This window comes from Chlamydotis macqueenii, chromosome 2 (genome assembly GCF_036417535.1).
Source record: "Chlamydotis macqueenii isolate bChlMac1 chromosome 2, bChlMac1.mat, whole genome shotgun sequence".
Lineage (NCBI taxonomy): Eukaryota > Metazoa > Chordata > Aves > Otidiformes > Otididae > Chlamydotis > Chlamydotis macqueenii.
The window spans coordinates 135,013,102-135,039,415 of NC_141557.1; the positions used below are offsets into that span (position 1 = coordinate 135,013,102).

The 26,314-nt window shown below is 36.9% G+C and overlaps 1 protein-coding gene across 3 annotated transcripts; it reads left to right on the forward strand.

The window, feature by feature from the left end:
* The first annotated feature begins 5,800 nt into the window (after nucleotides 1-5,800).
* On the forward strand, nucleotides 5,801-26,237 carry LRRCC1 (leucine rich repeat and coiled-coil centrosomal protein 1). 3 transcript variants are annotated; one of them, XM_086740974.1, is made up of 19 exons: nucleotides 5,801-5,898; nucleotides 6,022-6,227; nucleotides 6,576-6,641; nucleotides 7,397-7,564; nucleotides 9,219-9,388; nucleotides 9,489-9,698; nucleotides 10,491-10,693; nucleotides 11,673-11,850; nucleotides 12,772-12,920; nucleotides 14,100-14,304; nucleotides 16,903-17,042; nucleotides 18,338-18,539; nucleotides 19,558-19,743; nucleotides 20,921-21,095; nucleotides 21,834-21,997; nucleotides 22,856-23,064; nucleotides 23,230-23,367; nucleotides 25,193-25,328; nucleotides 25,940-26,237. In XM_086740974.1, the coding sequence occupies exons 1-19, from the start codon at nucleotides 5,840-5,842 to the stop codon at nucleotides 26,060-26,062; spliced, it is 3,087 nt and encodes a 1,028-aa protein (XP_086597100.1). In that variant the 5' UTR covers nucleotides 5,801-5,839; the 3' UTR covers nucleotides 26,063-26,237. The 3 variants fall into 3 exon arrangements, with proteins under 3 accessions (XP_086597100.1, XP_086597101.1, XP_086597102.1); XM_086740975.1 differs by lacking the exon at nucleotides 19,558-19,743; XM_086740976.1 differs by lacking the exons at nucleotides 25,193-25,328; nucleotides 25,940-26,237 and adding an exon at nucleotides 24,121-24,156.
* Nucleotides 26,238-26,314: the final 77 nt, after the last annotated feature.

Below are 26,314 nucleotides of genomic sequence, written 5' to 3' on the forward strand. Positions count from 1 at the left end.
TTTTTCTGTTTTGTTCACAGCAGAATATTTGACTTCAGAGGGTAGATTATATGTATTTCCGTCTCACCTTGTTGTTAGCAGACTGCCAGAGCCCTACTTGCTAGTGAAATGTTATGGGAAGCCTGGCTTAATCATTCAGAAAAGAGAGCATACTTTGGGTTTTGATGTCTTGTGTGTGACGATGATTAACCAAATACTTCAAGAAATGCTGGCAAATCATGTACATGTTGGTTTAATATGTACTTCAGAAATTATTATGGTCTGGGGGTATTTTTAAAGAAACTGGCCTAACAAATAATGAACAGTAAATGCTCATTTCTTGCCTGATTTTCATCAATAGATTTCAAATTTTTTATGTATGTCTTCAGAGACAACTGTGAGAGGTGGCTAAATGCAACCTCTGCATCAGACCTAGGGAATGAGGAAGGGTATGGCAGCATGAAGGAAGGTATCAGCCCTCCTTACGTTACTGACAGTGACATGGGCATCAGTTGAACAGTCTGGTACTATTTTTCCACCGCCAATACATAAAAACGACAGTGATCACCAATGAACACCAATGTGTTTTGACAAATCCCTACCAGTCATTGGATATAGTGGAGCCTGTTTATACTTCACTCATTAAACACTGCCCTAGAAAGAAAATTATCAGTTTATTCACAGCTTTTCTTGAGCACTCATGATTATAGCAGTAGCCAAGCATTTCCTAAGCAGGTATTAACCTTCAGACACTGCTGAAAGGGAAAGGGGCTGTATCATTGTTTCCATTGTCTGTACGGGGAACAGAAAGGTGAAGCTTGAAAGTTCCCACCACTTCTCCAGGTGAGGCCACTGATTTTTCTACATTTTTCTGTGGTGTATGTTCTGTTCAAAATACGGAAAAGGAGCTTCTCTTCAGTCAGATGCGGATACACCATTGCGTAGACATTTGCTCCACGAAAAATGTATTTGTTCTTTTCAAGAGATGTAGAGAAAAATGGGCAGAAAGTGGGAAACTAACTGAAAAAGAAGCTCAGCATATACCTTAAGAGTTGTTAAGCACCCAAACTAGTAGCTGCAAAGTTCTTACTTTTTGCCAGTCAAGCTGCAGAACCAGTTTGGTCTGGAGGGTCAAAGCTCAGTAATGCAGGAACTAAACTCAAAGCTTTTACAGGGCCCAGCTTGAAAGATGCAGTGGTTCAGATCCGTCCTGAACTGCTGATTTGCACTCCAGTACAAAATAAATTAGTCTTTAATATTAGGTTTATGTAATATGCCATCATGTAAAAGACCTGTACTGAAGCTAGGCATGTGCACATACTGTTATTTTTTAATTTTTTCAATGACTTGGTTAAAGTGGGTGTCCATGACCACACAGAAACTATGCAGCACAGTCAGTGACAGCATCCACAGCTCCAGAAGAGCTTTTAATTGTAAGACAATTCTTCCATCTTCTGAAAATCACTGCAGCACTCATTATATAACTTCACCTCAAAAAAAATGAAGTCCTACAAACTACAAAAATTTTAGTTAGAATGAAACACGCCTCTATTTATAAAATTTTGCATGCATTTTAAGGTGTATTTATTCACTTCAGAAATTGCAACATATATTTAAGCTCAAGTATGCACTTACCGTTTATTATGAATAATTCATTATAATTCAAAGTATTTATTCACCAGTATTCATGAATTGGAAATAAGTGTGACAAATGTTTTAAATGGCTAAAATATGTAATTTCTTGTTTTATTTCAGTGCCTTTTCTAAGTCTCCTTCTCTGTCAATGCATACACATTTTTGATATCCAGCAATCTTCCAACTCTTTATTTTGGGTGTTCTACCATATACAGATGGATTTGGATTACTATTTTTAAAACAAATAAATATTACAGTAAATGGCAGCTTAAAGTACAGATGCAACTGATTTTGTTTCACTGTTCATCCTAAAGTATGTTAATTTCTACTATAATAGAGGCATTTCTAAAACACCCCAAGCAGCAGATTAATAAGGATTTTTTACTTCTCACAAAGCTGCCTGATTTCAGAAAACCCTACCGAGATTATTACTTTCTTGTGTGTGCTTTCTGCGTACCCCAGATAAATGTTTCTAGGCTTTCAGTTAAATGCTTTGGAGATTTATGCAAAGTACGCTTTTCATTTTGGTGTGTTGTTGCCAGGGTAGGAGGAGGTCAATAAGAGCAGAGATAATGACAACGTTCCTACAAATCCAACAGAAACTGACATTCTGAAAATAGTACACTAACACCAGCATTACCAGGGCAGAACTCAGTAAAACACAGCTGGTGACACAACAACAGGTAGTTTTCAGCCAAACTGCTTTCTTTTTCAATATGTAAGGGCAGAGTCTTCTGAAGCATGCCATAAATATTCACTTCCCAGCTTTTCTGTAACATGTCCACCTTCTCCCTCTGGCTAAGAGGTTAAATTGCCACAGTCTATACGATTATCTCAAGGTCTCATATGTCACTTTCTCTCTCCTCACTCAACTATGTTCTCAATATCTGGTCACATTCACTTTGATGACACTATCCAGAGGCTCGATCACTGAATATAGGGCAAAGACAAATGATTAGAATAACGTAGACACATTTGTAAGACAAGCCTGAGATTCCCCCAGAACGTGGAGTAGACTGAAAGGTTATATCATCATCAAAATAAAATGCCAAAGTACTGCAATTTTTATAGTCAACAGGGAACAACAACATTTCTTTTGAGTGCCAACTCTGGAGTTGTCTCTGACAATAAAATAAGGTCAAGAGAGGGCTATATGGTTGAAAGCTGAAACTTCAGCTGATCATTTCCAGTTCTTCTAGCATTTAGGATATTTCCTTTCAATTTTCTGAATTTAAAAATTCTTTTAGCCTTTAATGTCAAGTTTTTCATTGCCAACTATCAAATGCTTATCAAGGCTGGTATCTTCAATTGCTATAGTTTCTCTAAATTTAAGAGAAAAAAACAATACAGAAAAGTAATGGAATAGTATTTTTGTTGCCTAAAATGGATATGCATTATCTCATACTTGTGATTAACAGAATTTCAATGTACTTGGATAAGGAGTTTCAATGTCAATCTTGTAAGAATTTCCTACATGTACTCATAAGGTCTTTCCTATGATCCAGTTGCTAATTAGATGGGCTAGAAAGCCCATCTGTCTAAACAACGACAGATTTGAAAGTATTTGTTTAGTTCCTTTTCAATTAACTACACAGTGTTTCAAGCACGATATTGACTTCTCTCTGCATTATTCCAAATCCTTTAATGGGAGAAGATCTAGCAAAAATTAGAACCTAATTTGTCTTGCAAAGTTTCAATATTCTTCTACGTCTACAAAGCAGCTTGCTGCTGCTGACATTCAGCAAGGATAAAGAAGCAGAGGAACAAAGGAAATACTTGAAGACACCTTCTAGGAAAAAAAAGAGTTACAGTTAATCTTCCTTGGCATACGTCAGGGAACATATTGTATTTAATACAACTGACAAATTTTATTTATAATCCTCCCTTTTTTTCTCCTATTCTTTAGCTCACCTTTTGTGGGAAAAATGACCTTTTAAAGTAGTTTTCTCTGTCTTGCCTTCTGAAAGGAGCTCAACAGCTATTCAAGGATTTCCATAAATCCCATTAGATAGAAGCCCGGTTAGCATCTGCCGCACTGGACCCCATGATGTATTCACAAATTTTAATTTAGAAAATTAGTCTGCACATTCTATGTGACGATCTTCTCCCTTAGCAATATCCTTTTTTCCTGGTACTTGTTGTGGTTTAGGCCCGGTCACTACACAGTTTCTCGCTCACCCTCCTGCTCCTGAACAGAATGGGGAAGAAAAATTGGGAAGAAATGAAAACTCATGGGTTGAGATGAAGAGAGTTTACTATAATAGCACAGGAAAAGTACAATAATAACAGAACATAAGGATAATAAAAGATACAAAATGAACAATGCATGATTTCTCACCACCCGATGTCCCAATGACCGATACAGCCCGTCCCGAGCAGCGATCATGGAAAAGAAACCGAGCAGCAAGCAAAGGAGTGAAAGGGAGCCAGCAAGGTAGAGAGAGCAATGCCAGCGAGCGAGCGAGAAATGAGATGCCCTCCCCGCAGACAATCCCCACTTACTTACATACTGAGCATGAAGTTTATGGCATGGAACATGGAACACTCTCTTTGGCCAGTTTGGCTAGATTATTCTGTCTGTATCTCTCCCAGCTTCCTGCAGCTGCACATTAGTGACACTTGGGAAGCCGGACAGCGTCCTTAGTCTCTTCAGCAACAACTCATATCATCAGGGTGCTTATCAACATTCTTCTCATATGAAATCCAAACCACACCGGCTACTGAGAGGAAAATTAACTCCATCTCTGCTGAAACCAAGACAGTACTCCATCAAGCTTACTATACATCTGCCTTTTACTGACTTAAGGATCTACTTGTTTTCCTGGCAGATATACTACCTTTACCACTGATCAAGAAAGAGATCTCACATAGTAGTCAGCTAATGACAAACCAAAATATATGGGGAAAGCCACTGTTTCATAATGTGCTACAATGTTTGCACTTTCATTGTATACAGCTGTTCATACTAGCCATGGAGTTTACTTAAGTATTTCTCTTTGCTAAAATACCAATGTAAGTTTGCTTGCATAAGCTGCTGTATACATTCTTCATTGGGCTGTAATGTGTAAAGAAAAGTTTGATGTATTTTTGGTAGTAATAAATAACCAGTGGCTGGTAAGCATGTCCAACGATAACACTCATCTGTGTAAATGTAGACATTTAGTAACTAGGGGTCTAGACAATCATAGAACCATAGAATAGTTTGGGTTGGAAGGCACCTTTAAAGGCTTACATAGTGATGCTATAACGACCTGGAGAATAAAAGCATTCCTGAAGAAATGTCAATACGGTTCTGTACAGGGCTACTACAACAGCACTGATAATAAAAAGCATGTACAGTGCCTAGTCCAAGTAAGAAGTTTATTAGAACATTCAGTGCAGCCTTACTGAACTTTGTTTAACCAAAATTCACCTTTAACCACATTTCTCTTCAAAATCCTAGTTGTACTGTAACGGTCAGTGCCTCATCAAGGGCTCTGGTCACCCAGAAGCCCTTCCCATTGTGCCAGCAGGCCGTGCTGAGCCAGACTCTGCAGTTGTAGCCACTAGAAATTCCCCAGTAGCTCCACAGAGCCCTGGGATTTTCCTGCTCTTCAGAACCCGTTGGGGGTCGTGCCATGTACAAATACCAGAGTGGGAGCCCCAGATTTCAGCACACTGGCCCTGAGCAGGCATGCCCATAGGCAAGTGCCGAACCCGCTGCTCAAAGTGCTCTCAGGGCTTCAATGCAACAGAAAATGCCTCTTCTGCAGAGTGAAACCTGTGGCCCCTGCCCAGGCCAGAGCAGGCCTGCCTGAGCCAGTGGCAAGCTTTGAGCCACGACTGGATTAAACACTCAATACTGTATCAGCCCTAAAAAAAACCCCAAAGCCCCCAGTCACTTTCGTGAGGAGAATTCAAACCAACTCAGTGTACAAACCCAGCCCCCTCGCTGGGCGCTGCCGGGCTGCTGGGAGGGCCAAGGACCCACCGCCACTGCCGGCCCGCCACGGGCAGGCAGCGGCCTCCCCCGCTGCAGTGCGCATGCTCCCAGCTGCCCCGCCTCCCCTTCCGCGCATGCGCCGTGTCCGGGGCGGGAGGCGGCGGGAAGCAAAGCTGGGAGGTGCCGCGCCGCGGCGGCGTTGTCGTGAGAGTGTTGTGCTTCAGCCGTAAAGCACGGGCCGTTCCGCTGGGAAGGGAGGGAAGTTTGAAGTGAGGTGGGGGTTTGTGCGAGTGGCCCAGCGGTATGGCGGGGGGTCGCGCCATCCCCGGCGAGCTCAGCCTCATGGACAAGGGCATTCAGAGGTGAAGAGCGTGCCGGGGGGGAGGAGGGGGGGCTGCGGCCGTGGCGGGGCGCTGGGGATGGGGCTGGGTAGAGCGGCCCGGGGCTGAGGCTGCGCGGCTGATGGCGGGTACCGTTCCTTACAGCTTGCTGGAGGTCTCCTTGAGCTCGGACCTGCACACTCTCAACTTGCACAGTAACCGCATCGCCAGAATCGAAGGGCTCAGCCACCTCCAGAACCTGCAGCATTTAGATCTGTCGTCAAATCAAATCCGCCGGATGGAGGGGCTAAGTTCCCTGGCCAATCTGCGCACCCTAAGCTTGTCCTGTAACCTGATAACGAGAGTGGAGGGTCTGTGATATTTATTTCTATCCATTTAGCAACTTATGACACTTTTTAAAGAGTTGTGTTAAAGCTTGCTCCTGGGAAGTATGCATCTAATTAAGCTTGTATGAAGTTAATATAAGATACTAACTATATTATGTAATTTTTTAAAAGAGCATGTTGTCTCTGTAAATTGTATCATAGAAGGATGCCTTGATTTAGAAGGAAAAACTTATTTTTAGTTTATTATTATAGTTTATTTCAGAATTTATAGTTATGATTTTAAAAGGCTTATTTTGCAAGTTTTGGTCTGATGAAAGCAGAGTGTTCTTCTGAAAATCTTAACTTTCTTTTTTTTTCCCTCATTTTGTTTAGGACTGGAGAAACTCTTTAATTTGACTGAACTGAATTTGTCTTATAATCGCATATGTGATCTCTCTGGTAAGTGACTTTGGCATGTGCACTGTAGTAAAAAGCATTTGCCTCACTTTAATCTTGAAAAACTTGACCAAAAGTATTTTTAGAAGTTTCTAGTAGTTCAGCCAATTGACTGAGTAATGCTAATGAAAGTGGCAAATGCTGCTGCTCTCAGCTTTCAAGTTTCTAACATAATGGGTTGTTCTGAACTGGAATTTATTGTTCTGTATTTGGCCAGGCCAAGCTCGTTCACAAAGCAGTACAGTGAACATTTCAAAGTTATTTCCAAAGTGAAAAAATGCAATAGTCTCAGAAGATGCAACTTTGGATATGATATGGAAGTTCTCTTCTAAATTTATTTGTTGACATAGTTGATTTTTACTTCTAACTAAGATTTTTAAGCTACGGAATCAAGGGAGTTTGTAATAGAAAATTAAAAAGAACGTTCATAACACTTTTGATAATGAACTGAGTTATAAAAAGGAACTTCAAACAAGATATTTATTTTTACATGCTTCTTAACACTTAGAAACTAATCTTTTCTTTAAAGTTAGCTCTCATAACTAGCTTAAGTGTTGTACTGTATGGTAGTGTACCAGACGTAATTAATAGACGTAGACAGGGATATGGAGCAAAAGTTGTTACATCATTTCCAGTTATGATGCAGTTGTTATTTAGTGAATGTTTTTCAGCAAGATGCCATTTGTTCTATAGTCTAGACCCTATAGTCTAGGATTGTAGCAGAAATCATTATTTTGTGTTTTTTCTCAAATTTTTAGGATTTCAGTGCCTTCATGGAGCCAGTCATAAGATTAGCCATATTGATCTTCACAACAACTGTATAAACAATATTGATCACTTACTTCAGTGCACAAAGGGGCTGTGGTGTTTGACGAATCTGACACTGAAGAAAAATGGAAAGGCAAATCCAGTTTGTCATGCAGCAGGTATGGATCTCATGTTAGGTATATACTTTGTGCTCTTTAGGTCAGTGGTTTCCCTTAAGCTGCCAGCCAGGTTCTGAAGATTGCAAATTCATTCATAAACTGGGCAGCCTGCAGAAGTCTAAATTCTGTCAAAATGAAGAGAAATCTCCCGCTCTGCTGCCTCCGGTGTATGCTCAAGATTTTAACTTATTGCACGCTTCGATAAGGCTTAACTTTTCACATATTATTTTGGATTAAGGTGGGAGATGGACGAAGAGTGATAGGAAGTAAAAGCACTGCAGAAATGGGAGGAAGGGAGTATTAGTATTATGAGGTTGGAGAGTGGAGAATGTGAAGAGTGTATATAAAGATATTGTGCTACACAGAAAAAGAGGAGGCATGGGAGCAGATGGTTATCTTCTACTGATAGAGACCACAAGAGGAAGATAGGCTACTAATGCTTATTACCATTCTTCCTTCTCCCGCAGCTTCAGTAAGCAGTGACAGACTATAAGATGCTCTGCAGTAATTAGCATTTTCATCAAAATAGTAGGCAGGAGTTTCACTAGGCAGCAGGGAAACAAGTTGGAGGAATGTGTGTAGGTACATCACCTTCAGTTGCATTGTCTACAGCGTCTGGTTTGGGGGTAGGTTTTTTTTGTGCCATTTAAATGTTACACCTTGCATTCAAACAAGTTAAACTGTAGCATCCTGTTTTGGTGCAGGTTTTGTTTGTTTTCTTCATTTGTATATAGGAGAAGAGAAAATCCACAAGAAGGTAGAAGTGGAGGATTGATGCTTTAGGGACACCTCAAAGATAATTTTGGAAGTATTTAAACATCAGTCCATGACTCTTCATGCTTCCTAAAATACTTAAAACTCTGAAAACTTCATTGCCAACTACAAAGAGTAGAGCAGTAAGAATCACGGTAGTACAAAATAACAACCATATCATGAGCATGTAAGTGATACAGGCATAATATGTATACAGTTCTTGGAAAGAAACGTCAGAGATAATTGAGGTAAACAGAGTAAGGCCTTAAGTAATGTTTTCAAAAGCACCCCTGAACAAATTTTACAAGTGCATTCAGGCACTATGAGTGCAGGAACAAGACTATTGAAGCTATCCGGATAACTTAGAAAACTTAATTAGTTTTCTTCTGTGTTTACGTACCTCTTCAAATCTATCTGTTCGGTGTCACCTTCAAAAGTAACTGCAATGTTTAGGAGCCAAAATTCTATTACTTTAAATTTAACTTCAGTGACTTACAGTTTCCTAACGCCTTGTTTCATTCACTGAAAAAGTTATCTAAGCCCTTTCAGAACTTGCCTTTCCATTACATTTGTCTGTCCTTGGACCCGATACAACTGTTCTGGAGCAGTGGGCTGATATTAAAAGGTTATCTGTGCATCTGCAGTGTGCTGGTGATGGTGGGGAAATCCATGTGTAAACCAGAACTAGGCAGGCAGCTTCCCATTCATTTATTTGGTAATGTTGTCTGTTAAAAGCCTTATAGGTGGGGAAAGGTGAGACACTTGTAGATAACTCGCTACTTTTTTTTTTTCTTTCCCAAATAAAAATGCAATGAATAATGTAAGATCCCAGGGTACCCGATATACACTAGATATGTCTTTTAGAGATTAATTTCAATTTAAATGTGGCCTTTTCCTCAAGGTTATAGAGAAACTGTTCTTCAGATGTTGCCCCAGCTAACAACTCTAGATGGAAGAAAAATTTCTGGTGAGCCAGTGGACCCGGCAGAAGAAAATTGTTCAGATCTGCAGCGTTTAGAAGACATTCTGGGCTGTTTGGTTTCATCTAGGTGCCCGTCATCCAGAGATCAGGTGCAATAGGTTTTGTGTACTGTTTTTAAAATGGATGCATTTTATTTTTATATTGCATGCAACTCATTGATGTTACAAGGGTTGTCTTTCCTTTTCATAGACCGATGTTACCTTACCAGTGGTGACACCGCATATTGACCAGGCATTAGCTCATTTTCGTCAGCGTACAGGAATAGCAGCACAAAGTGCCATCAGCTCCTCTACAGAGCTTGTCTCATCTTCAGAACCAGAGAAGGCCGAACTTGATAAAATATACAGTGAGATAAGAATTAAAAAAATAGAAGATCAAATTTCACAGATACTGCAAAAGGTAATTTGTTTTTTTTTTTCCCTTTGATTGCACAGAAAGTTTTGTTTGTAAAATGAGCTTTACCTCTTGATAATGCAAGAGTTTGCTGGGACAGACTGGAGCATTTCTGCTGGTCTGTATGTGCTGACTTCATGCTAATGTATTTTTGATAATTTTCAGAAACTGGGAATAAAATAATAACAAGTCTTTAAAACTGAAGATTGCACTTTGAATCGCAGAAACTTTCATACTAAATAAAACCCATAGTTCTCCTAATCCTACAGACTATCCAATCTTATTACATTAGATAGACAATTGTGTTCTGGTTTTCACCCTGAAAAGATTGATATATGTAACTGAACCTGAGTAAAATATGAAATGCAGTAAGATACCTGGATTATAGAGTTGCTGAAAATTAATTTTGCTAAGTAATAGGTAAAGTTGGTCTGAGGGTATGTTTTTGTAACAGTTTATGGTGTACCTTGCATATTTGCAGGGCTTTTTTGTTTTTAAGTGCTGATTTGTTTTACGTTTTGCACCAAGCTTCTATATCTAAGGAGTTTAAACAAACTTCAGGTATTTCTGAAAGATACAACTACGTGTTCTCAAGCATGCTGTTCTGTTGAGCTTATTTTATCTTGGAAACAAGGAAATGTTTTGGCAAGGTGGAACGGCATGGTTTGGAAGCAACTCTTCTCTATAAAAATTATTTTATAACTGTTAACTTTTTAAAAAATAAAACCTGAATAAGTCTTATAAATTAGCCAATTAGAAATTTTAAGATGTATAGATAAAATTTCTGTGTGTTCTTAGGTGTCTGATACATCAAGAAGGGAAGCTGCTCCACATGTTCTCAAAGCTAAGAGAGACACAGACCCAACTTCTGAGAGCGAAAATGAGAGTGAGAAAGAGAACAACAGAAAGGCTGTGAAAAGAAGCAAGATCCCTACTTACCGTAAAACTACCTTATCTACCAGGTGTCGTGCGAATCCTCTTAAGAACAAAATAACTGACAGGTATTCCCATGTTTGCCATTTAAAGCCAAAATTAATTAAGCTGAATGTTATCAGAGTGAACGTAATTTGACTTGAAGCATTTTGCTGAAAGTGGTAGGCTGGGTAAATTAGCTCTGTTAATAATGCTCTAAACATTTTTAGCTTCTGAGGCTTCATAACAACTCTGTTGATTAGGTAAACGATTGTGTCAAACTTCTGAAGTGGCCCACCCGCCTCAAAGTCAATGAGATACTTGTCAGCTGGCCCCGCTCATAAATGTTAACATACAAGCCCCTTTTTTCTTAATCTGACTGTTTATATATAAACTTTGTGCATCTTTGTTTTCATATATTAGTCTTTTATGTATCATTTGAAACTTTTTGAAGTTCACTCTTCACTCAGTCATTTCCCTATATAAGCATTTTTCTGTCTTTAAGTGAAAAGGAAATTGAACTCAAGATTGCAAAATAAACGCTTTCAGAATTGTAACAGGTGACATTTTCATCTTTGTTTTATATTGTGGAGACAGAAGAATTCTCCACAGACAGAAGAACTGAATCAAATTAAATAAATAAAAGATTCCTGGTGTCAGAATGATGGTCAAGAACATGACTGTCCATATTTTGTTATGAAACTGAGAATGCCATAGTAATTTGACTTATATAGTAAATACCAGAAGTTATTAATAGAAGATGATATGAACTGGAATATATCAGTCGGGCACTGCAACTCTACAGCTACTCTGCTTCTCCAAAATTGTTTCCTAGCTATACGATCATAAGGTGTTTTTCAGACAGCAGCTACTAGTATGACATTTTTTTACAGCTGAAGATTTGAATTTAGTTGTTTGGTTTATGATCTGCTTGCACATTATTGAACTCTGTACAACTCAGCTTCTGCACAGAACTGTAAAATTTTGTCCCGTAAAAGGGTCTCAATCCCCTGTTGCTGTTTAAACTCTTCATATTCTTAAATATACCTTGATGTCCTGCTATTACAGGGAAGAGAAGAGTTCCTCAAAGTGTCCACGCTCCAGTCAGAGAGACTCTCATCTCAATTCATCATCGGATACTCGAGACTTTGCAGTAGTGGGAAGAAAAGCTGAACTAGGAAGACAGAGCAATATAGAAAAAGTAGAAAAAAATAATTCAGATGCCACAGAGGAATCAACATACCGAGTATGTTTTACATTCAACTTGAAATGATAAAACTTTTGCAAGCATGACCAGCAGGTCAAAGGAGGTGATTCTCCTCCTCTATTCCACCCTGGTGAGACCTCACCTGGAGTACTGTGTCCAGCTCTGGAGCCCCCAACATAAGAAAGACATGGACCTGTTGGAAGGAGTCCAGAGGAGGGCCACAAAGATGATGAGAGGGCTGGAGCATCTCTCCTACGAAGACAGGCTGAGAGAGTTGAGGCTGTTCAGCCTGGAGAAGAGGAGGCTCCAGGGAGACCGTGTAACAGCCTCCCAGTACCTAAAAGGGGGCTTTATAGGAAAGATGGGGAGAAACTCTTTAGCAGGGCCCGTTGTGAAAGGATGAGGGGTGATGGTTTTGAAATAGAAGGAGGTAGATCCAGACTGGACATAAGGAAAAAATTTTTTACAATGAGGGTGGTGGAACACTGGCACAGGTTGCCCAGAGAGGTGGTAGATGCCCCATCCCTGGCAACATTCAAGGCCAGGTTGGACAGGGCTCTGAGCAACCTGATCTAGTCAGGGATGTCCCTGCTTCATGCAGGGGGGTTGGACTAGATGACCTTTAAAGGTCCCTTCCAACCCAAACTATTCTGTGATTCTAAATATGAGTATGTCTTCACCTGAAGCCAACCATATGTCTCCTGGTGAAACTTTAAAATTGGAGGTGACAGAAAAAATTGTGTGTAGACAGCATCAAAAAACAGTGGAGTTCTTGTAGTGTCACGTGGAAGATGATTTATTTCATTTTTATGTTTTTGGCCTGGTTGCTTGCATTTTCCTCGGTCATGTATGAATTCCAAAAAGACAAAAAGTGTTGTTCAACAGTTCTGAGTATTTTGTCATTTGTTGCTACGTTTGAATGTTTCCTAGCAAACTGATGCATTCTACATTCTTGCTAAGGCACTGATTCAAGAACTGGATCAGGAGAAAGAAAGGAGGTGGAAAGCAGAGCAAGCAGAGAAGAAATTAATAGAGCGTGTCAGAGAACTTCATAAGCATGCAAAAGAAGAAAAGGATATTCACAGTATGGCTGTATACGCTACAGACAGGTAGGGAAACAGTGCTGTAGTATAAGAGTTTGGTTTGCTTTTTTTTTAATTCAAGACAATTCAATTTATAGGCTCAAGAAATTAGAACAGCTTTAAACATTATACTTGGAAAATAATGCATTAAGAAGTAGTGCTAGAATTTCTCTTGGTATTGCCCAATGAATTTCTGCTGCTTTCTTTCTGTTCTTGTCTTGGAGCAGCGTCAGTGTGTCACTTGCCTCCATTTTCAGCCATTGCTTTCCAGGCAGTCTGTATCATAATTGCACTTTCAGCTCAAGCTCTAGTAGCTGTCTCATACTTTCAGCTTCTAATTCCCAGTCTCTCCACCTATACATACAATTGTCTGTTCTGTTTGTTTTTTTCTTTTTCTTTCTCCTGCACAGTGCACAGATGTTTCTGGCAGGCCAGCATTGGCCAAGAGGAAGTATGTTCTCCAGGTCAGATCTATCATATCGTTTTATAGACTGCTATCATCATCCTTCTAAGTTCTGAGCAGTGTCCTTTTTTTCAAAAGTTCTCCCTTCTAACAAAGTGGTGTTTGTTGTCAGCTATGATTAGAGAGATCTGCTCTGTTTGTCTTTTCCTTAACTGCATTATATGTATGAAATACACATTTTCTTTCTAGTAAGGCAGAAACAAGCCAAGTGCTTTCTGAGTTGCCAACCATGACTGAGAGTACGTCCTCTTTTTTTTTTTTTTTTTTTGCCTTTTGTTTTAGGTTCAGTTGCCACCTTTATTTGTTACCACCTTGGATAAGAGGTGGTATTCCTTTTCTTTTGAGCTAGATCTTATATTAAAAAAATATTAGAATATTTAAGAAATATTAATATTTCAAAGTTTTCTGAAGAAAATTATCAAATTACAAATTTATACTATATGTTCGACTTCTGTGTAAAGTAAAATGATACTAGAATATAATTTCCTTAAAGACCTATCTATAAGGTTGTCTACAGCTGAGTTTCTTTGAAAGTGAAGCTCCACAGAGTAATGCTACACATTACTTCAGTAATATTTTACATATTTTTAAACAGTTTTACATGACGATGCTGTGAAGAGTAAAACTCAGCAAAAAGCAAGATATGGTGCTACAACACTTACTACTGTCTTTGTCTCAATGTATTTGGCATCAAACTAAATACGAAAATGTTGGTAATACAATTTTATTGCATTTATTCTCAGGTTAAAGGAGTTGATACTGAAAGAGAGAGATGTTAAAGCAAAACTGCAAGCAGATGTCCAAAAGCTGAAAGGTGAAACTGAAAGACTTACTCATGAGTTAAATCAGGCAAAAAATAAAGAAGCAGAACATCAGAAGGCTATGCAAGCTTTAGAGGAAACACTATCCAAGATTGAGACACAGAGATTGCAGCAACGAACAACAGAGGTAAATATTTTTCGTTAGTAAATAATACAACAGCAACAGAATGGCTATTACAGTCCTAGATACTAAGGAGCACTACATTTTTCAAGTCTTAAGTCCGAGTATTCCACAATAAAAGCTAATTTTTTTTTTCTGTGTAGTAGTAGTTAATTAAGTGTCCCTTTTAATTACAAATTAATGTATTTTATAAATAAAAATATGTCATGTGATGTGGTTTTAAGATAAAGGAGAACAAATCCTATGTACTTAATGTTGAGAGTGGTATTTTCTGAAGATATACAGTAACAAAGACAAGTTTTTAAAAATGTTGTTGAAATCAATAAAGATCTTATTAGTGGGATGGAAATCTGATGATTCTGTTTGTTTTGCTGATCTAAAGAATTAGATGCTTCTAATTGCCACAAGAAGAAAACAGTAATTGCTGAGAACTTATTTTAAAGATTCTCACTGGTTTTGGATTGATTTGTTTGGGATTTTTTCATTTCTGTTTTTACAGCTCGGGAAGATAGCAACGCTTTTGTTGTCTGAGGCACTTTGTTAGTATACAGATACATTAAGATGAAGATGCTGGAGCAGATACTGCCACTATTTCTGACCGAATAATGCATCGATGACTTTTTAGTGGCCACATGTTCCATCCTCCAATATCTCTTCCTATTGTTTGATTATATTCCTGTATCAGCCTATTCCTGTGTCACTGAATGCATCCACTTACAGAAACTGAATCTTACTATATCCATCCTGAAAAGTCTCTGAACTGCTAGTATGGTGCTCTAATTATATAATATTTTATAGAGCTTTCTCACAGTACCATTGGCAGTTGGCTTCAGTGGTAAATCATGGTTATTCTAGGTAGTCACTGTTTAAGGATTTCAGTCAATATTACTATGTTACTTCTTTAAAGGATTCAAGATAAATAAATTATTATGCATCTAAATGTGTACCTTATTTTTTGTCAGTCTTTAAATTTCTCACTTGAAATTTTTGAGTTTAAGTTCTTCAGTTCAGGAGAGAATTGCTTTACTTCATCCACAGAACAACAGAAATACAGTGGGATGTGTCTAAATGTTACTCATGACATACAGAATATGAGGAGTTGGCTTCATACTGAAGCCTCACAACAATTTTCATACACTGGAAGTTACTGTATGAACTTTAGATACCTCTGGACTGTATGAACTTTAGGTACCTCTGGCATTCTCGAGCTGGAGCTCATAACATGCAGCAGCACTTAAATATCTTAAGGGACATTGCAGGAGATTATAAACATTGGAAACTGTTTTATTTGTCAGTGTAGCTGTCCATAGAGCTGTTCTTTAACTTTTTATTTTTAATCTTGATTGATTGTTCTAAATTCAAGTTGAGGAGACAGTTGTGTTGGAATTCTGGAAGAAAACAGATTTGGGATTTTTGTGTGTGTGTGTGTTTTGGGGCGGCTGGGTTTTTTTTGTTTGTTTCCTTGCAAGAACTGGACAGTAAGTAGAGTTGTCTGTGTTGCATTATAGCTCTGCCATTAGATAACTGACATGTAGAGTAATCTTGAGTAGTCCATTAAGCGTTCACAGATTTGATAATCTGGAAAGCAAAGATATTGGAATTGTGTCAGTACAGAATGTGGAGATCCTTTGCTTTGCCTAGGAGGACAGGTTGACAAGATAGTTAAGTTGTTACTGCTCACTGCTTGACCCTTAATCGAGATGAATGCTACAAGTAATGATAAGGAGTAAGAATATTCCCATTAACATCGTCCATGCTGTTTCTGTAGCATGTTCTAACTTGCAGCTTTCTGAAGTGTCTTGGTTCTGAATTGCCATTTCATGAGTAATTAAAACTTCTTAAATAATTTTTCATATCTTTTTTTCCTACTTGTTGAGTGTGAAAAGACAGCTTTGTATGTAGAAGGCTTGAGATTATAAAACTGAATTTTTCATAAAAGCTTGCATCAAATGGAAAAAGAGGAGCATGCCACCTGGTGTTTATGTTGATTCTCTGGGTTGTTTTTTTTTGTAAAATCATTAGAAAGCAGCTCTGTTCAGCAAATTTAAACTGTAAAACTCAAAGATAAAGATTTTTTTTTGTAACTGGAATGTTTAAAAAAAAAAACCCCAGTGATATTGAATACATCTAAAAATGTTTTGCTTGAAACTAATACAAATTTTACAATACGATAGTTTTTAATTGAGGAAATTATTCTGCCAATACACTCGTTCAACTTCTGCAGGGGACTTTCAAATTCTTCATAAATTAAGTACATGTCCTTGAAATTAAACTTGCTTTTTTTTGTGTTGCAGTAAGTTAAGCTAAGACATAATGCCTTCTCTTAAATTTCTGAAAGTGTTACAAAATAGATTAAGTAAAAACCTAACAAATAAACAAAAACCCTCAAAACTCCTTTGTCTTGGGCTAGGTAACATAATAAAATTCCATACAATTTTGTGCAAATTACTGACAGTTGTGGAGCATGCTGTAAGCATAATGGCCCAGGTAGACATGTATAAAACTTTAATAAAGCACCTGTTCCTTTGTATTCTAGTATAAGACATGAAGAATAGATCACAGTTATAAGAAAATCTCATTCTTCTCGTTATGAATTCTACACAGATGAAACGGGTGCAAGAAGCAGAGCTTAAAGCATCAGCAAATGAAAGAGAAGTACAGTTACTTCGGATATCCTGTCGACAACAGAAGGAGAAGGTAAAACAACTACATGAACTTCTTATATTAAGAGAGCAAGAGCAAAGGTACGGGGTCTTTATTTTCTTTTCCCAAGTTAATAGAGATGCTAGTGTTGCAAACGTGTTTTGATTAAATGCGTTCTGCAAAGTGTGGGTGTGGTTTTGTTTGTTCGCTTTTTAAATGGGAGAGGTGGTCTTTGTAAAACTGTAGATGTCTTCCCACCTTTTATTGCTTATTTAAGAATATCTTATTCATTCCTGACTCATAAGTCCATGTAGGCAACTGTGTTCTTCCCAGCCTTTCATTTGATAGGTTCTTGTCTTACTATATGGCTGCACTTTTTATTTTAAATACTTGATCTTTAATCCAGGAAATAATTAGATAAAAATAAAATAGCGTTTGAATTATTGTCTGAAGGTCTGCATATACTACAATAACACAAGGTTTTTTTAAAAAAAAAGTCAGCTTCTACAGTATTCTGCTGTAGGGTGGGTGGATGGATGGCTGGACTGGCTGTTTTCCTTTTTTCTCTCAAAATTTCCTTTTATTTGAAGAATACTTGAACTTCAGTTCTACACTGTTTAGCTAATATAATCAAATGTGTACAAACAAAAGCAAGTGGTGTGTGGTATACTAGTATGTGAGGGAGGTTATTAATAAAACAAGCTGGTTATACTTGCTGAATTTTCTAAGGATAAATGTATTTGGATACCAAGATAACTGCAGGTTTCAATTGGAAGAATCTGATACCTGTGTTTTGAGAACTTCCAATTATTATCTCATAAACCTCCAAAAGATGTAATGTGAAGGACAGCGGATATGCTTTGTGTTTGTGCTTTAAAGCAGAAAAACAGAATAGTCTTCAGGTACAGGGTATTTTTGCTTCAACATTCTCCTATAGGAATGCTTCCAGACAGAAAGGGGGCTTTATCCTGGAACCCTTTAGGTCCCTGTTGCTACTTCTTTTCAAGTTTTGGTTCTGAGTGAAGCAACAGTTGTTGGGTGAGAGTGCAGAGAATGACTACAAAAGAGGATATCTGGCTGTACAGTGCTTTTCCCCAAATCCAATGTCTGTTCCAGATCTTTGTTAACAGCAAAGCAAATGCTAACTAACAGCAAAAAAGCATTGAATGATTTCTACAAAATCTTGAATTGAAAAGTAAGGTTATTCCTTTGGTGTCAACACACTTTTCCTCATCCCAGGGCCATTGGCACAGAAGACTGAAATTTGTGAAACTAAGGAATTTATCCCATTTATTATGTAATTTATTACATTTCTAAGAAATACTAAGGAGATTAATTGGAACAGCATTGTGAGATACTGCAGTTCTTGTCTCAAGTATGTGTTTGGTAACTTCAGGAAAGAACTTGAAAACAGAGTTGCTTTAAATGGACCTGAATTTCGAGATGCTTTATCAAAAGAAGCAGCTAAAGAGGAGCAGAAGCATGAACAGCGTGTTAAAGAACTTCAGGAGAAAATCAATATGTTAAACCAGAAGTATACAGAGTTAGAAGATGAATTCCGTTTAGCTTTAACTATTGAAGCAAAAAGGTTTAAAGAGGTAAGACTAAGAGAACATTTAATCTCAAACTAGATGGAGTTGTAGTTCTCTTAAATGTGTTTGGTTTGGGGAGTTTGGTTTGTTTTGATTCTCAAGGTCTTTGCTCCAAGGATTAATCTAAGAATACTGGTAGTAAGCTTTGAAATATCAGTGATAAGAACATAGATATTAAATGTCAAGTCAGCACTCAAAAACCACAACATTTTTGTTCATAAATAAAAGTTTATCAAAAGAAATTAAAAAACTTCTCTCTGGTGCTATCAATTTCTTTTAAAACATGTTGACCTTTTATTATAATATATTCAGTTATTGTAAAGACTCTCGTGGTATTTTGATAAGGTTATGGTTACTAGTGTATTTAATAATAAAGTTCCCTATTGTTTAACTATCAAAATTGAATTTTGCATATGCGTTTTGAAATTAAAATTCAAAACTTGCTTACTAAATTCCTTAGATAACTTATTTCTATGGCTAGCATTCAAAAAATTTAATTTCACTTAACATATAAAATAATAAATGCTTCATCTTCACTTAAACTTAGTTTCCTTCATTTTAAATCAGTTGGATACATGGGAGAAGAAGGGAAAGAAAAGACTGGTTTTTCACCCTTCAAATCTTTCTCCTGCAAGGAAAAAAAAAATATAATTAATTTCAAGTTCTTTCCAGATTTTAATGTTAATCTTAACAACGAGATTAAAACAAAGCATTGTTTTCATTTCCCAAGCTATGATTTTTCTGCTCTGCTTCTCATCTGTCCATGCATTAATTTTTTTTCAGGTGTTGGTTGTTTTTTTTTTTTCTTATACAAATTTGTAGCTCAGCAGAACCAGATTTTTTAGTTGAATTATCACCAACAAACTGGTAGAAAACCGGTTTCAGATACTCACTAATTTCACATACTGTTGATGAACTTCTATTTTTTCCTTTATTTGAAATTTAAACATCATTTGTGCATACGTATGCACACTTTTTCCAAATGTTAGAGTTTTTCAATTTGTCTTATCTTACAAAACTTTAGGTAAAAGAGGGTTTTGAAAGCACTACTGCTGATCTAGCTGAACATAAACGAGCCCTCTTTGAGTTTGAACAAAAGGAAAAAGAGATGGCAAGTCTGATCCAAGATCTGACAAGTATAGTGAAAGAACAGAAAGCAAAAATTGCAGAATTAACCAAATCAAATGAAGAAGCTACAGCAAACCTAAAGGTACTTGTTTAACAACAGTTCAAATACTTTTTTTCTTTGGTAATATTTTATCTACAAAAGTAACAAGTCCATACAAGGTAGACGTGTGTCTTTCAGCCAGTTTCCTGCACTAAAACCTAGCAGTCCACATCAGTCTTAATTTTGAGCTCTTTCACTTCTATTTCTTTCAAACGCTGCTTCCCATATAGCAAAATCTAGACTTGTTCATGTCTACAGAAGTGCACACCTTGCCCTGTGAGCACTAGCAGTTTGTATATAATCAAGTGGTCACTCCAAACCGAGATTTAAAAACCTGCATTAATAGCCCCAAGCCTCTGTAAATTCAAAGTAATGGAATATGGCTCTGTGAAGTAAAAATGAAATTGTACAAAAATAAAGAGTAATTATTAGCAGCTTAATATCTCTGCGAGTTGCATAAAATTAGCAGTATTAGTCATTATCTACTAGTTGTCTAATTTCAGTGTTAAATACTGTGGGCACAGTTGCTTTATCTTACGTAACTGATCACCATGTGGTAACATATAGTACTACATGGTCTGTAAATAAGTCTTAAAAATCTTAGGAACATGACATTAAAACTGTTCCATGATCCAGTCCATCTTTATGTTAAAACTTTTGTGCAGTACAACCCCTGCACAGCTGTTTCTGATCTCCCTACACGTTGCTGTTGGGGTGTCCAAACATTGTGTTGCTATACAGAATAGGATTCTGACAGTCAGTGATGCTGCTAAAAACAAAATCTAAATATAGCTATATTAAACAGCTGTAATCTGTAAAACAAAAAGTAGCCTGCATAACTGAAAATAAATCTTTATCATGGGAAGTGGAAGTTCATCCCAGCTACTGTCTGTTTTATTTCGATTTGGTTTTGACTTGACTTTCTGTTTCTCTTTCTTTGCCTTGTGTCTTTATAATTCTAAACAAGTTTTTATAATGGCATTGATAATTTAAGGTGGCTGTTTAGAAATTAGCTTTACAATTTTCTGGGATTGAAGTATGTGTATTTGGAGCATACATTAGTGTTTCATTACTGGGAAGGGATGCATATAGAACCCTGTATGCAAGCAGAATATTCCTCAGTTAACTTAATTCGCTGTATATCAATGTTACTTTTCTAGCCACTTAGTACTGATTTGCATTTTTCAGTACTTGTTTTATCCAATGTTCGTTCACACAGTGTCGAACTGGAGAACTGGAAACTGTGATTGAGGAGGACAAACAGAAGGCTGTTCAAGTTGAACTTCTGAAAAAGGAAAATGGAAAACTTATTTCTCAGCTGACAGCCCAGGAATCTGTGATTGATGGGTTAAAAATGGAAAGAAAAATATGGGGGCAGGAGTTGGCACAACAAGGTAGAATAATATTTTTTTTTCCTTTTGCAGAAAAAATTGTGGTGTTCAATGTCGTACCTTTCAAATAAATGCTCCAGTGTAGTTGTAATCATGACAGGGTCTCTGGATGCCTTCTTGATCTTATCCAGTTGTAAAGATGATGTGTAAAAATAGATCTTCTTTAGTACGCAGGCCATTACAGGAACTGTAAGAGCAGCTGTGGGAGTTAGTTGTGAATACAGTTTATCTAATTCCTCAAAATATGATAATATTATACAAAAAAAAACCTTTTAAATGTGAAACTAAGAAAACAAGGATTTGTAAATAGTGTTCTGCAATGCTGCTTTTGTATGAGAGAAGTCTAATGCAAAAATTTCTGTGGGCATCTTAAAAAAAGAAAAAAAAAAAACCAAACTGTTAAACAGTGCAGAGGAAGAAAAAAAAGTTAGAGCTTTTTTCATTTTCTTCTGATTGATGTGACTCTGCACCACCTTGTGGGCTCTTTGAGATTGGCCAGGTCTGTAAGAATTACTTTTGACTTTTGTCAGAGAAGTTTTCAAAGGAGAAAATACAGACCTCCACTTCTACATTTACGCTTTAAGTGTTACCTAACTAAAGATTAAAGCCCCACAGTGTTTCCAGTGGGCAAAATAGTCATATTTGGTTGTTAAGGTGGTTCTTCCCTCCCCGCTGACATGATAGCATCCTGAAGTCATCTGTAAAATGAGTGCTGTAGTGTGAATATTCTGTTTTATCTAGGAGCTCATCTTGCTCAAGATCGGGGGAAACTGGAGGCAAAAATTGAAGTTTTAACGAATGAGATTGAAATGTTAAAAAAGCAAAAGGAACAAGCCACTGATACTATAAGAATTAAAAACAAAATAGTGGACGATCAGACAGAAACAATTAGGAGATTAAAAGAAGTAAGTGCCATGTCTGATACTTGTGTGCTTAGCTAAGATTAAGACTTGCAGTGAAAGTTATTATAAAGGCTGTAATGAAAGCTAGTTCTACACTTCTAGTTTTACCAACTCAGAAAGCACAATCAGGCTGTCAGTGCCAATTGATTTCATTTAGAGCAGAGGAGGGCCTTGTATTAACTTGATGTACAGAAATGCTACGTTGAATCTCTCATTGAACCATATTTATGTAAAGACTTTCTTCTCTTTGCCTTGCTTCACATTATTCTTGATAATGATTTTGAGACAAGAAAAAACAGAATAGCACAATTCTTCCTGTGAGTTTAAAAGAAAATGAAAATAAAGTTTGCTTCAGGTTTATTTTGCAATGTAAATATTTTTTCTTTGCTGTTAAAATATTGATTTACAAGAACAGAGCTACTATGTTTTGTTCTATTAATTCGATTCATCTCATTAAGAGACTTATTAATCAGAGCAAAGTTTTATAGTATGTCAGTGAGTAACAGGTGTTACTCATTAGACTATGTAGCCACATAACAGAATGTGAGGCGAGTGATTTGTGTACATAAAATTGTTGTATTAGAGTTCTAAATAGCTTTTTCCTTAACTTACTTTTCATTTCAAACATTTTGATGCTTTCTTTTTTTTTTATTTTAAATTCTGACTTCTTTCAGATGACGATTATTTAACTGGCTATCACTTTACCAAGTATTTTTCATAAAATAATACGTTTAGAAGAGTGAACTTTCAAATGTCTATCTCTGCTTTATTCCAGCATAGACTAAATAGATACTGTTTAAGGATAACAATAAAATTAAAATGAAGGAAGTTTCTGTGTTCTGAAATATTTATCTTCTAAAGGGCTTACAAGAAAAAGATAAACAAATTAGAAAACAGCATGAAGAAAATCTGGATGCTAAGAAATGTTTTCAAGTACAGTTGGATGAAAAAGCTGCTGAATTGGAAGAGCTAATGGAAAAATTAGAAAGGCAACATGAAAGAAAAGAGGCATTAAAGCAACTGCTAGAAGAAAAAGAAGTAGAACTTCATGACATTAAGAATGCACATAGGTGATACATACAAGTGGCGATAATTCTTTTAAGTTATGTTCAGAGAGTACTTGCTTGCTACTAAAACCCATAGAAATGTGGAAAAATGGAAGCAAGGAAAACTTTTTCCACCCTCCTAAGGAGAAGTATCTACATTCATTGTAAATATGTGTATTTTATTTTCAGTGCACTGAAAAAGAAGTGGCAAGGTAAAGGAGAGCTATTAAGCCAGCTGGAGGTGCAAGTTAAACAAATGAAGGAGAACTTCGATATCAAAGAGAAGAAGCTGATTGAAGAGAGAAATAAAAGTCTCCAAACTCAGAGGTGAAAACCTTAATAACTTAGTTTGTGACAGCTCAGTTAGTATAGAGTTGCACTCTTAGTAAGTATACAAAAATATTTGTATACTTGAATTCCTCTTTAAATACTTGGTGAGCCCAGTTGTTGCAAACTCTGGGTAGAAGTAATTCTTGCTATACAGGTGACTGACTTTGTGGCACTAGCATTGTTACAGCATTCATCCCTTAAACTTCTCAGCTATATCCTCATTGTCCTTGAAAGTAATTAGAGCCTACACTCATTCCTCCTTAGTACGCCTATTCCACCACAATGCTTTTGCTTTACCTCTGTAAGGAAACTCCATGTCACGCTTACGTGATAGGGACTCTTAAAAAGTCTTTACACGTGCTGTCTGGCGTCGCACCGTGAAGATGCTTGTGCACATGAGGCACAGTCTCACAGTCTGTAGCAGCGTTTCTTTGAGCATGAGTCTGTCAACCTTCTAGCTTGTGACTAGGATGCATGGGCACAAATTGGTGGCAAATCCCAGGTCGTGCCAAGCAACTGTGGCTGGTATTTGGGCTTACTACAGAGTGCCTCACAAGCGTCTATGCAGGACAATGAAAATACCTTGTGTGCTGTGTGGGACATTGTGGACAGATCCTCAATACTTATCAGAGCCTAGGGTAAACATTAATAATAATAAATGTTTTGGTCTATGACAAACAAACTGTTTATAAGTTACCTGTCATTCTGTAGCAACAGTTTTAAAATTTCTGTTGTTATTCCTTTGTGCAGTTAATAGTAAATGAGATGATGCAGAAACAACTATTCATAGCCTAGAAAATTATCAGGGACTTACATGATGCTCAATTATTTCATATGCTTCTGGCATTACGAAGAGCTAGTAGACTGCTGCCTGTGATAAGCTTAGATTGTTAGTAGGATTTTTAGTTTATTCTTTGGCCCCTTTCTCTTTTTTCTTCCTTCCTCCTAACTGTTCTTAAGAGAAGACTAGCAAGTTAATAAGACTGCATATTTATCTAGCAGTGATAACCAAACTATTACTGAAGGAATGAGCTAGTATGACTAAGGTTTTTGCTTTACATTTTTGAATTAAACTCTTTGATTAAAATGATAGTGGAAGTATAATTAAGGAAGGTGATCTGATTAATAAATGAAAGAAAATACATGGATGATCAAGTTTGATTTAAACACCAAAAAAAAACCGAAAAAACAAACAAACAAAAAACTTAAAAATACAAAAAAAACCCCAAACCACTTCAAATAGTCAATAGGTTTTAGAATGGTGGAAAGATCACTAGTGAAATTGAAATTTTGTCTCAAATAATTATCTTGTTTCCAAACTTTAGTGTCAATTAATTGTATAGTAGAATAATTTGCCTTGCTTTCTGTTGCTGCATAGTTTAGAATTATCCCCAAAAAGCAGAATTTACTTGAAGTCAGGGAAATGCTTCGCTGCTGTGAAACAGCTCTTTTTCTGTGAGAGACAGGCTTGCTGGCCATTTACAAGATCGTGTAGTTCAGGCATTGACTTCTCGGGAAGCAAAAGCATGTTAAGTAGATGTTTGAAAAGAGGTGGAGTTCTTATCCTTGTTGACAGTAGCAGGCCCGAATCTTTGTATTCTTTGCGAGTGATTAAATGCTTCTGCTAAGAGGAATGCCAGAAGCCCTAAACATGGTGCATAAAACTAGAACACGAGAAAGCAAGACATCTGCTGAAGCTAGATATCGAAACAACTGTCTTTGTGCCTATGTTATTAAAACTTTGTCGAAGGCAGAACTGGACAAAGCAAAATACTTCGGTTGTTTTCAGGAGTGTAATTTTTTTTTATATGTAATTTTTTAGGATTGCTGTGGAAAAGCTTCATGAAATGGATGATGCTTTTAGAAAACAACTTGAGTCCATGTTGGCAGCTCATCAAGCAGAACTATTGCAGCTGGCAAAGGAAAAGGAAAAACAAATTGAAGCAGCAAATGAAAAGGTAATTTTAATACTAAATGTATGTGTTTATTGTATTTGTGTTCTTCTTCTACAACTACTACAAGAGTGGTGCTTGAAGTCACCTGTTTGTATCTGGCTAATCTCTGGATGGAATCAGCCCTGGTTTAGTACTCAGTCTTTGCACAGCAAGAAAATCTCTAGAGCTGTACCGCCACGAGGTTCTGTATTGAAGCAAAGTGAAGTTGCACATTGTGTTGCTGTTACATGTCAATAACTAAACATTTCTTATCTATACAGGCAAGAATAATGATGATTATGCCAGATAATACATTTAACTCACCTATGTCAGTATTAACAATTATTGTTCCTGTCATATACTCCATTCTTCCTTAGTGTGACAACTGTTGCTTTTTCTGCATAGTAGTTATTTTGGTTTTGATACATTACTTGCTATCTCCTAGCACATGAATTTTTTATTTTAAGTAAAACTGTGCTACTGCATCCAGTGGAAAAAAGCAGTGTATTGCTTATTTATACGTAAGCATATAACTCTTGCATTGCTTATCAGTGTTAAAAAGTGCCAAGATTATATGGGGGTTTAGGTACGTTAAGGAAAAGCAAGAACTCTATTTGATCTCTGTGCTCTTTCAGGTTTACAGTGTTGAAGAAGAAATGCGGCAGCTTCTACAGGAAACGGCAAACAATAAAAAAGCCATGGAAAATAAAATAAGACGACTTACACATGCATTGAATGATATTCAACAAGATCTTTGAAGATTATTAATACATACACTAAAAGTGTGTAATACACAAACTTCAGAAAATTCATACACTGCAATGCACTTTTCCTTGTTTTCTAGAGAATAAATTCATTGTTATATATTTTGATGGTTCAGGAATCAGACAAAAATATTTTTACATTATTTTGATAATAAATAGTTATTTCTAACCTTTGGTTATTTCTGTCTTGCCAAAATGGGTCAAAACACATGCATAGGTGAAAAGCATCATATGAAATTAGGAATT

Excerpts from the sequence above, each read along its gene's own strand:
- LRRCC1 (XM_086740974.1), top strand. The coding sequence starts at position 5,840 with ATGGCGGGGGGTCGCGCCATCCCCGGCGAGCTCAGCCTCATGGACAAG. Across the intron at positions 5,899-6,021 it reads ATGGACAAGGGCATTCAGAG|CTTGCTGGAGGTCTCCTTGA; the intron begins GTGAAGAGCGTG and ends CGTTCCTTACAG. Across the intron at positions 23,065-23,229 it reads GACATTAAGAATGCACATAG|TGCACTGAAAAAGAAGTGGC; the intron begins GTGATACATACA and ends TTTTATTTTCAG.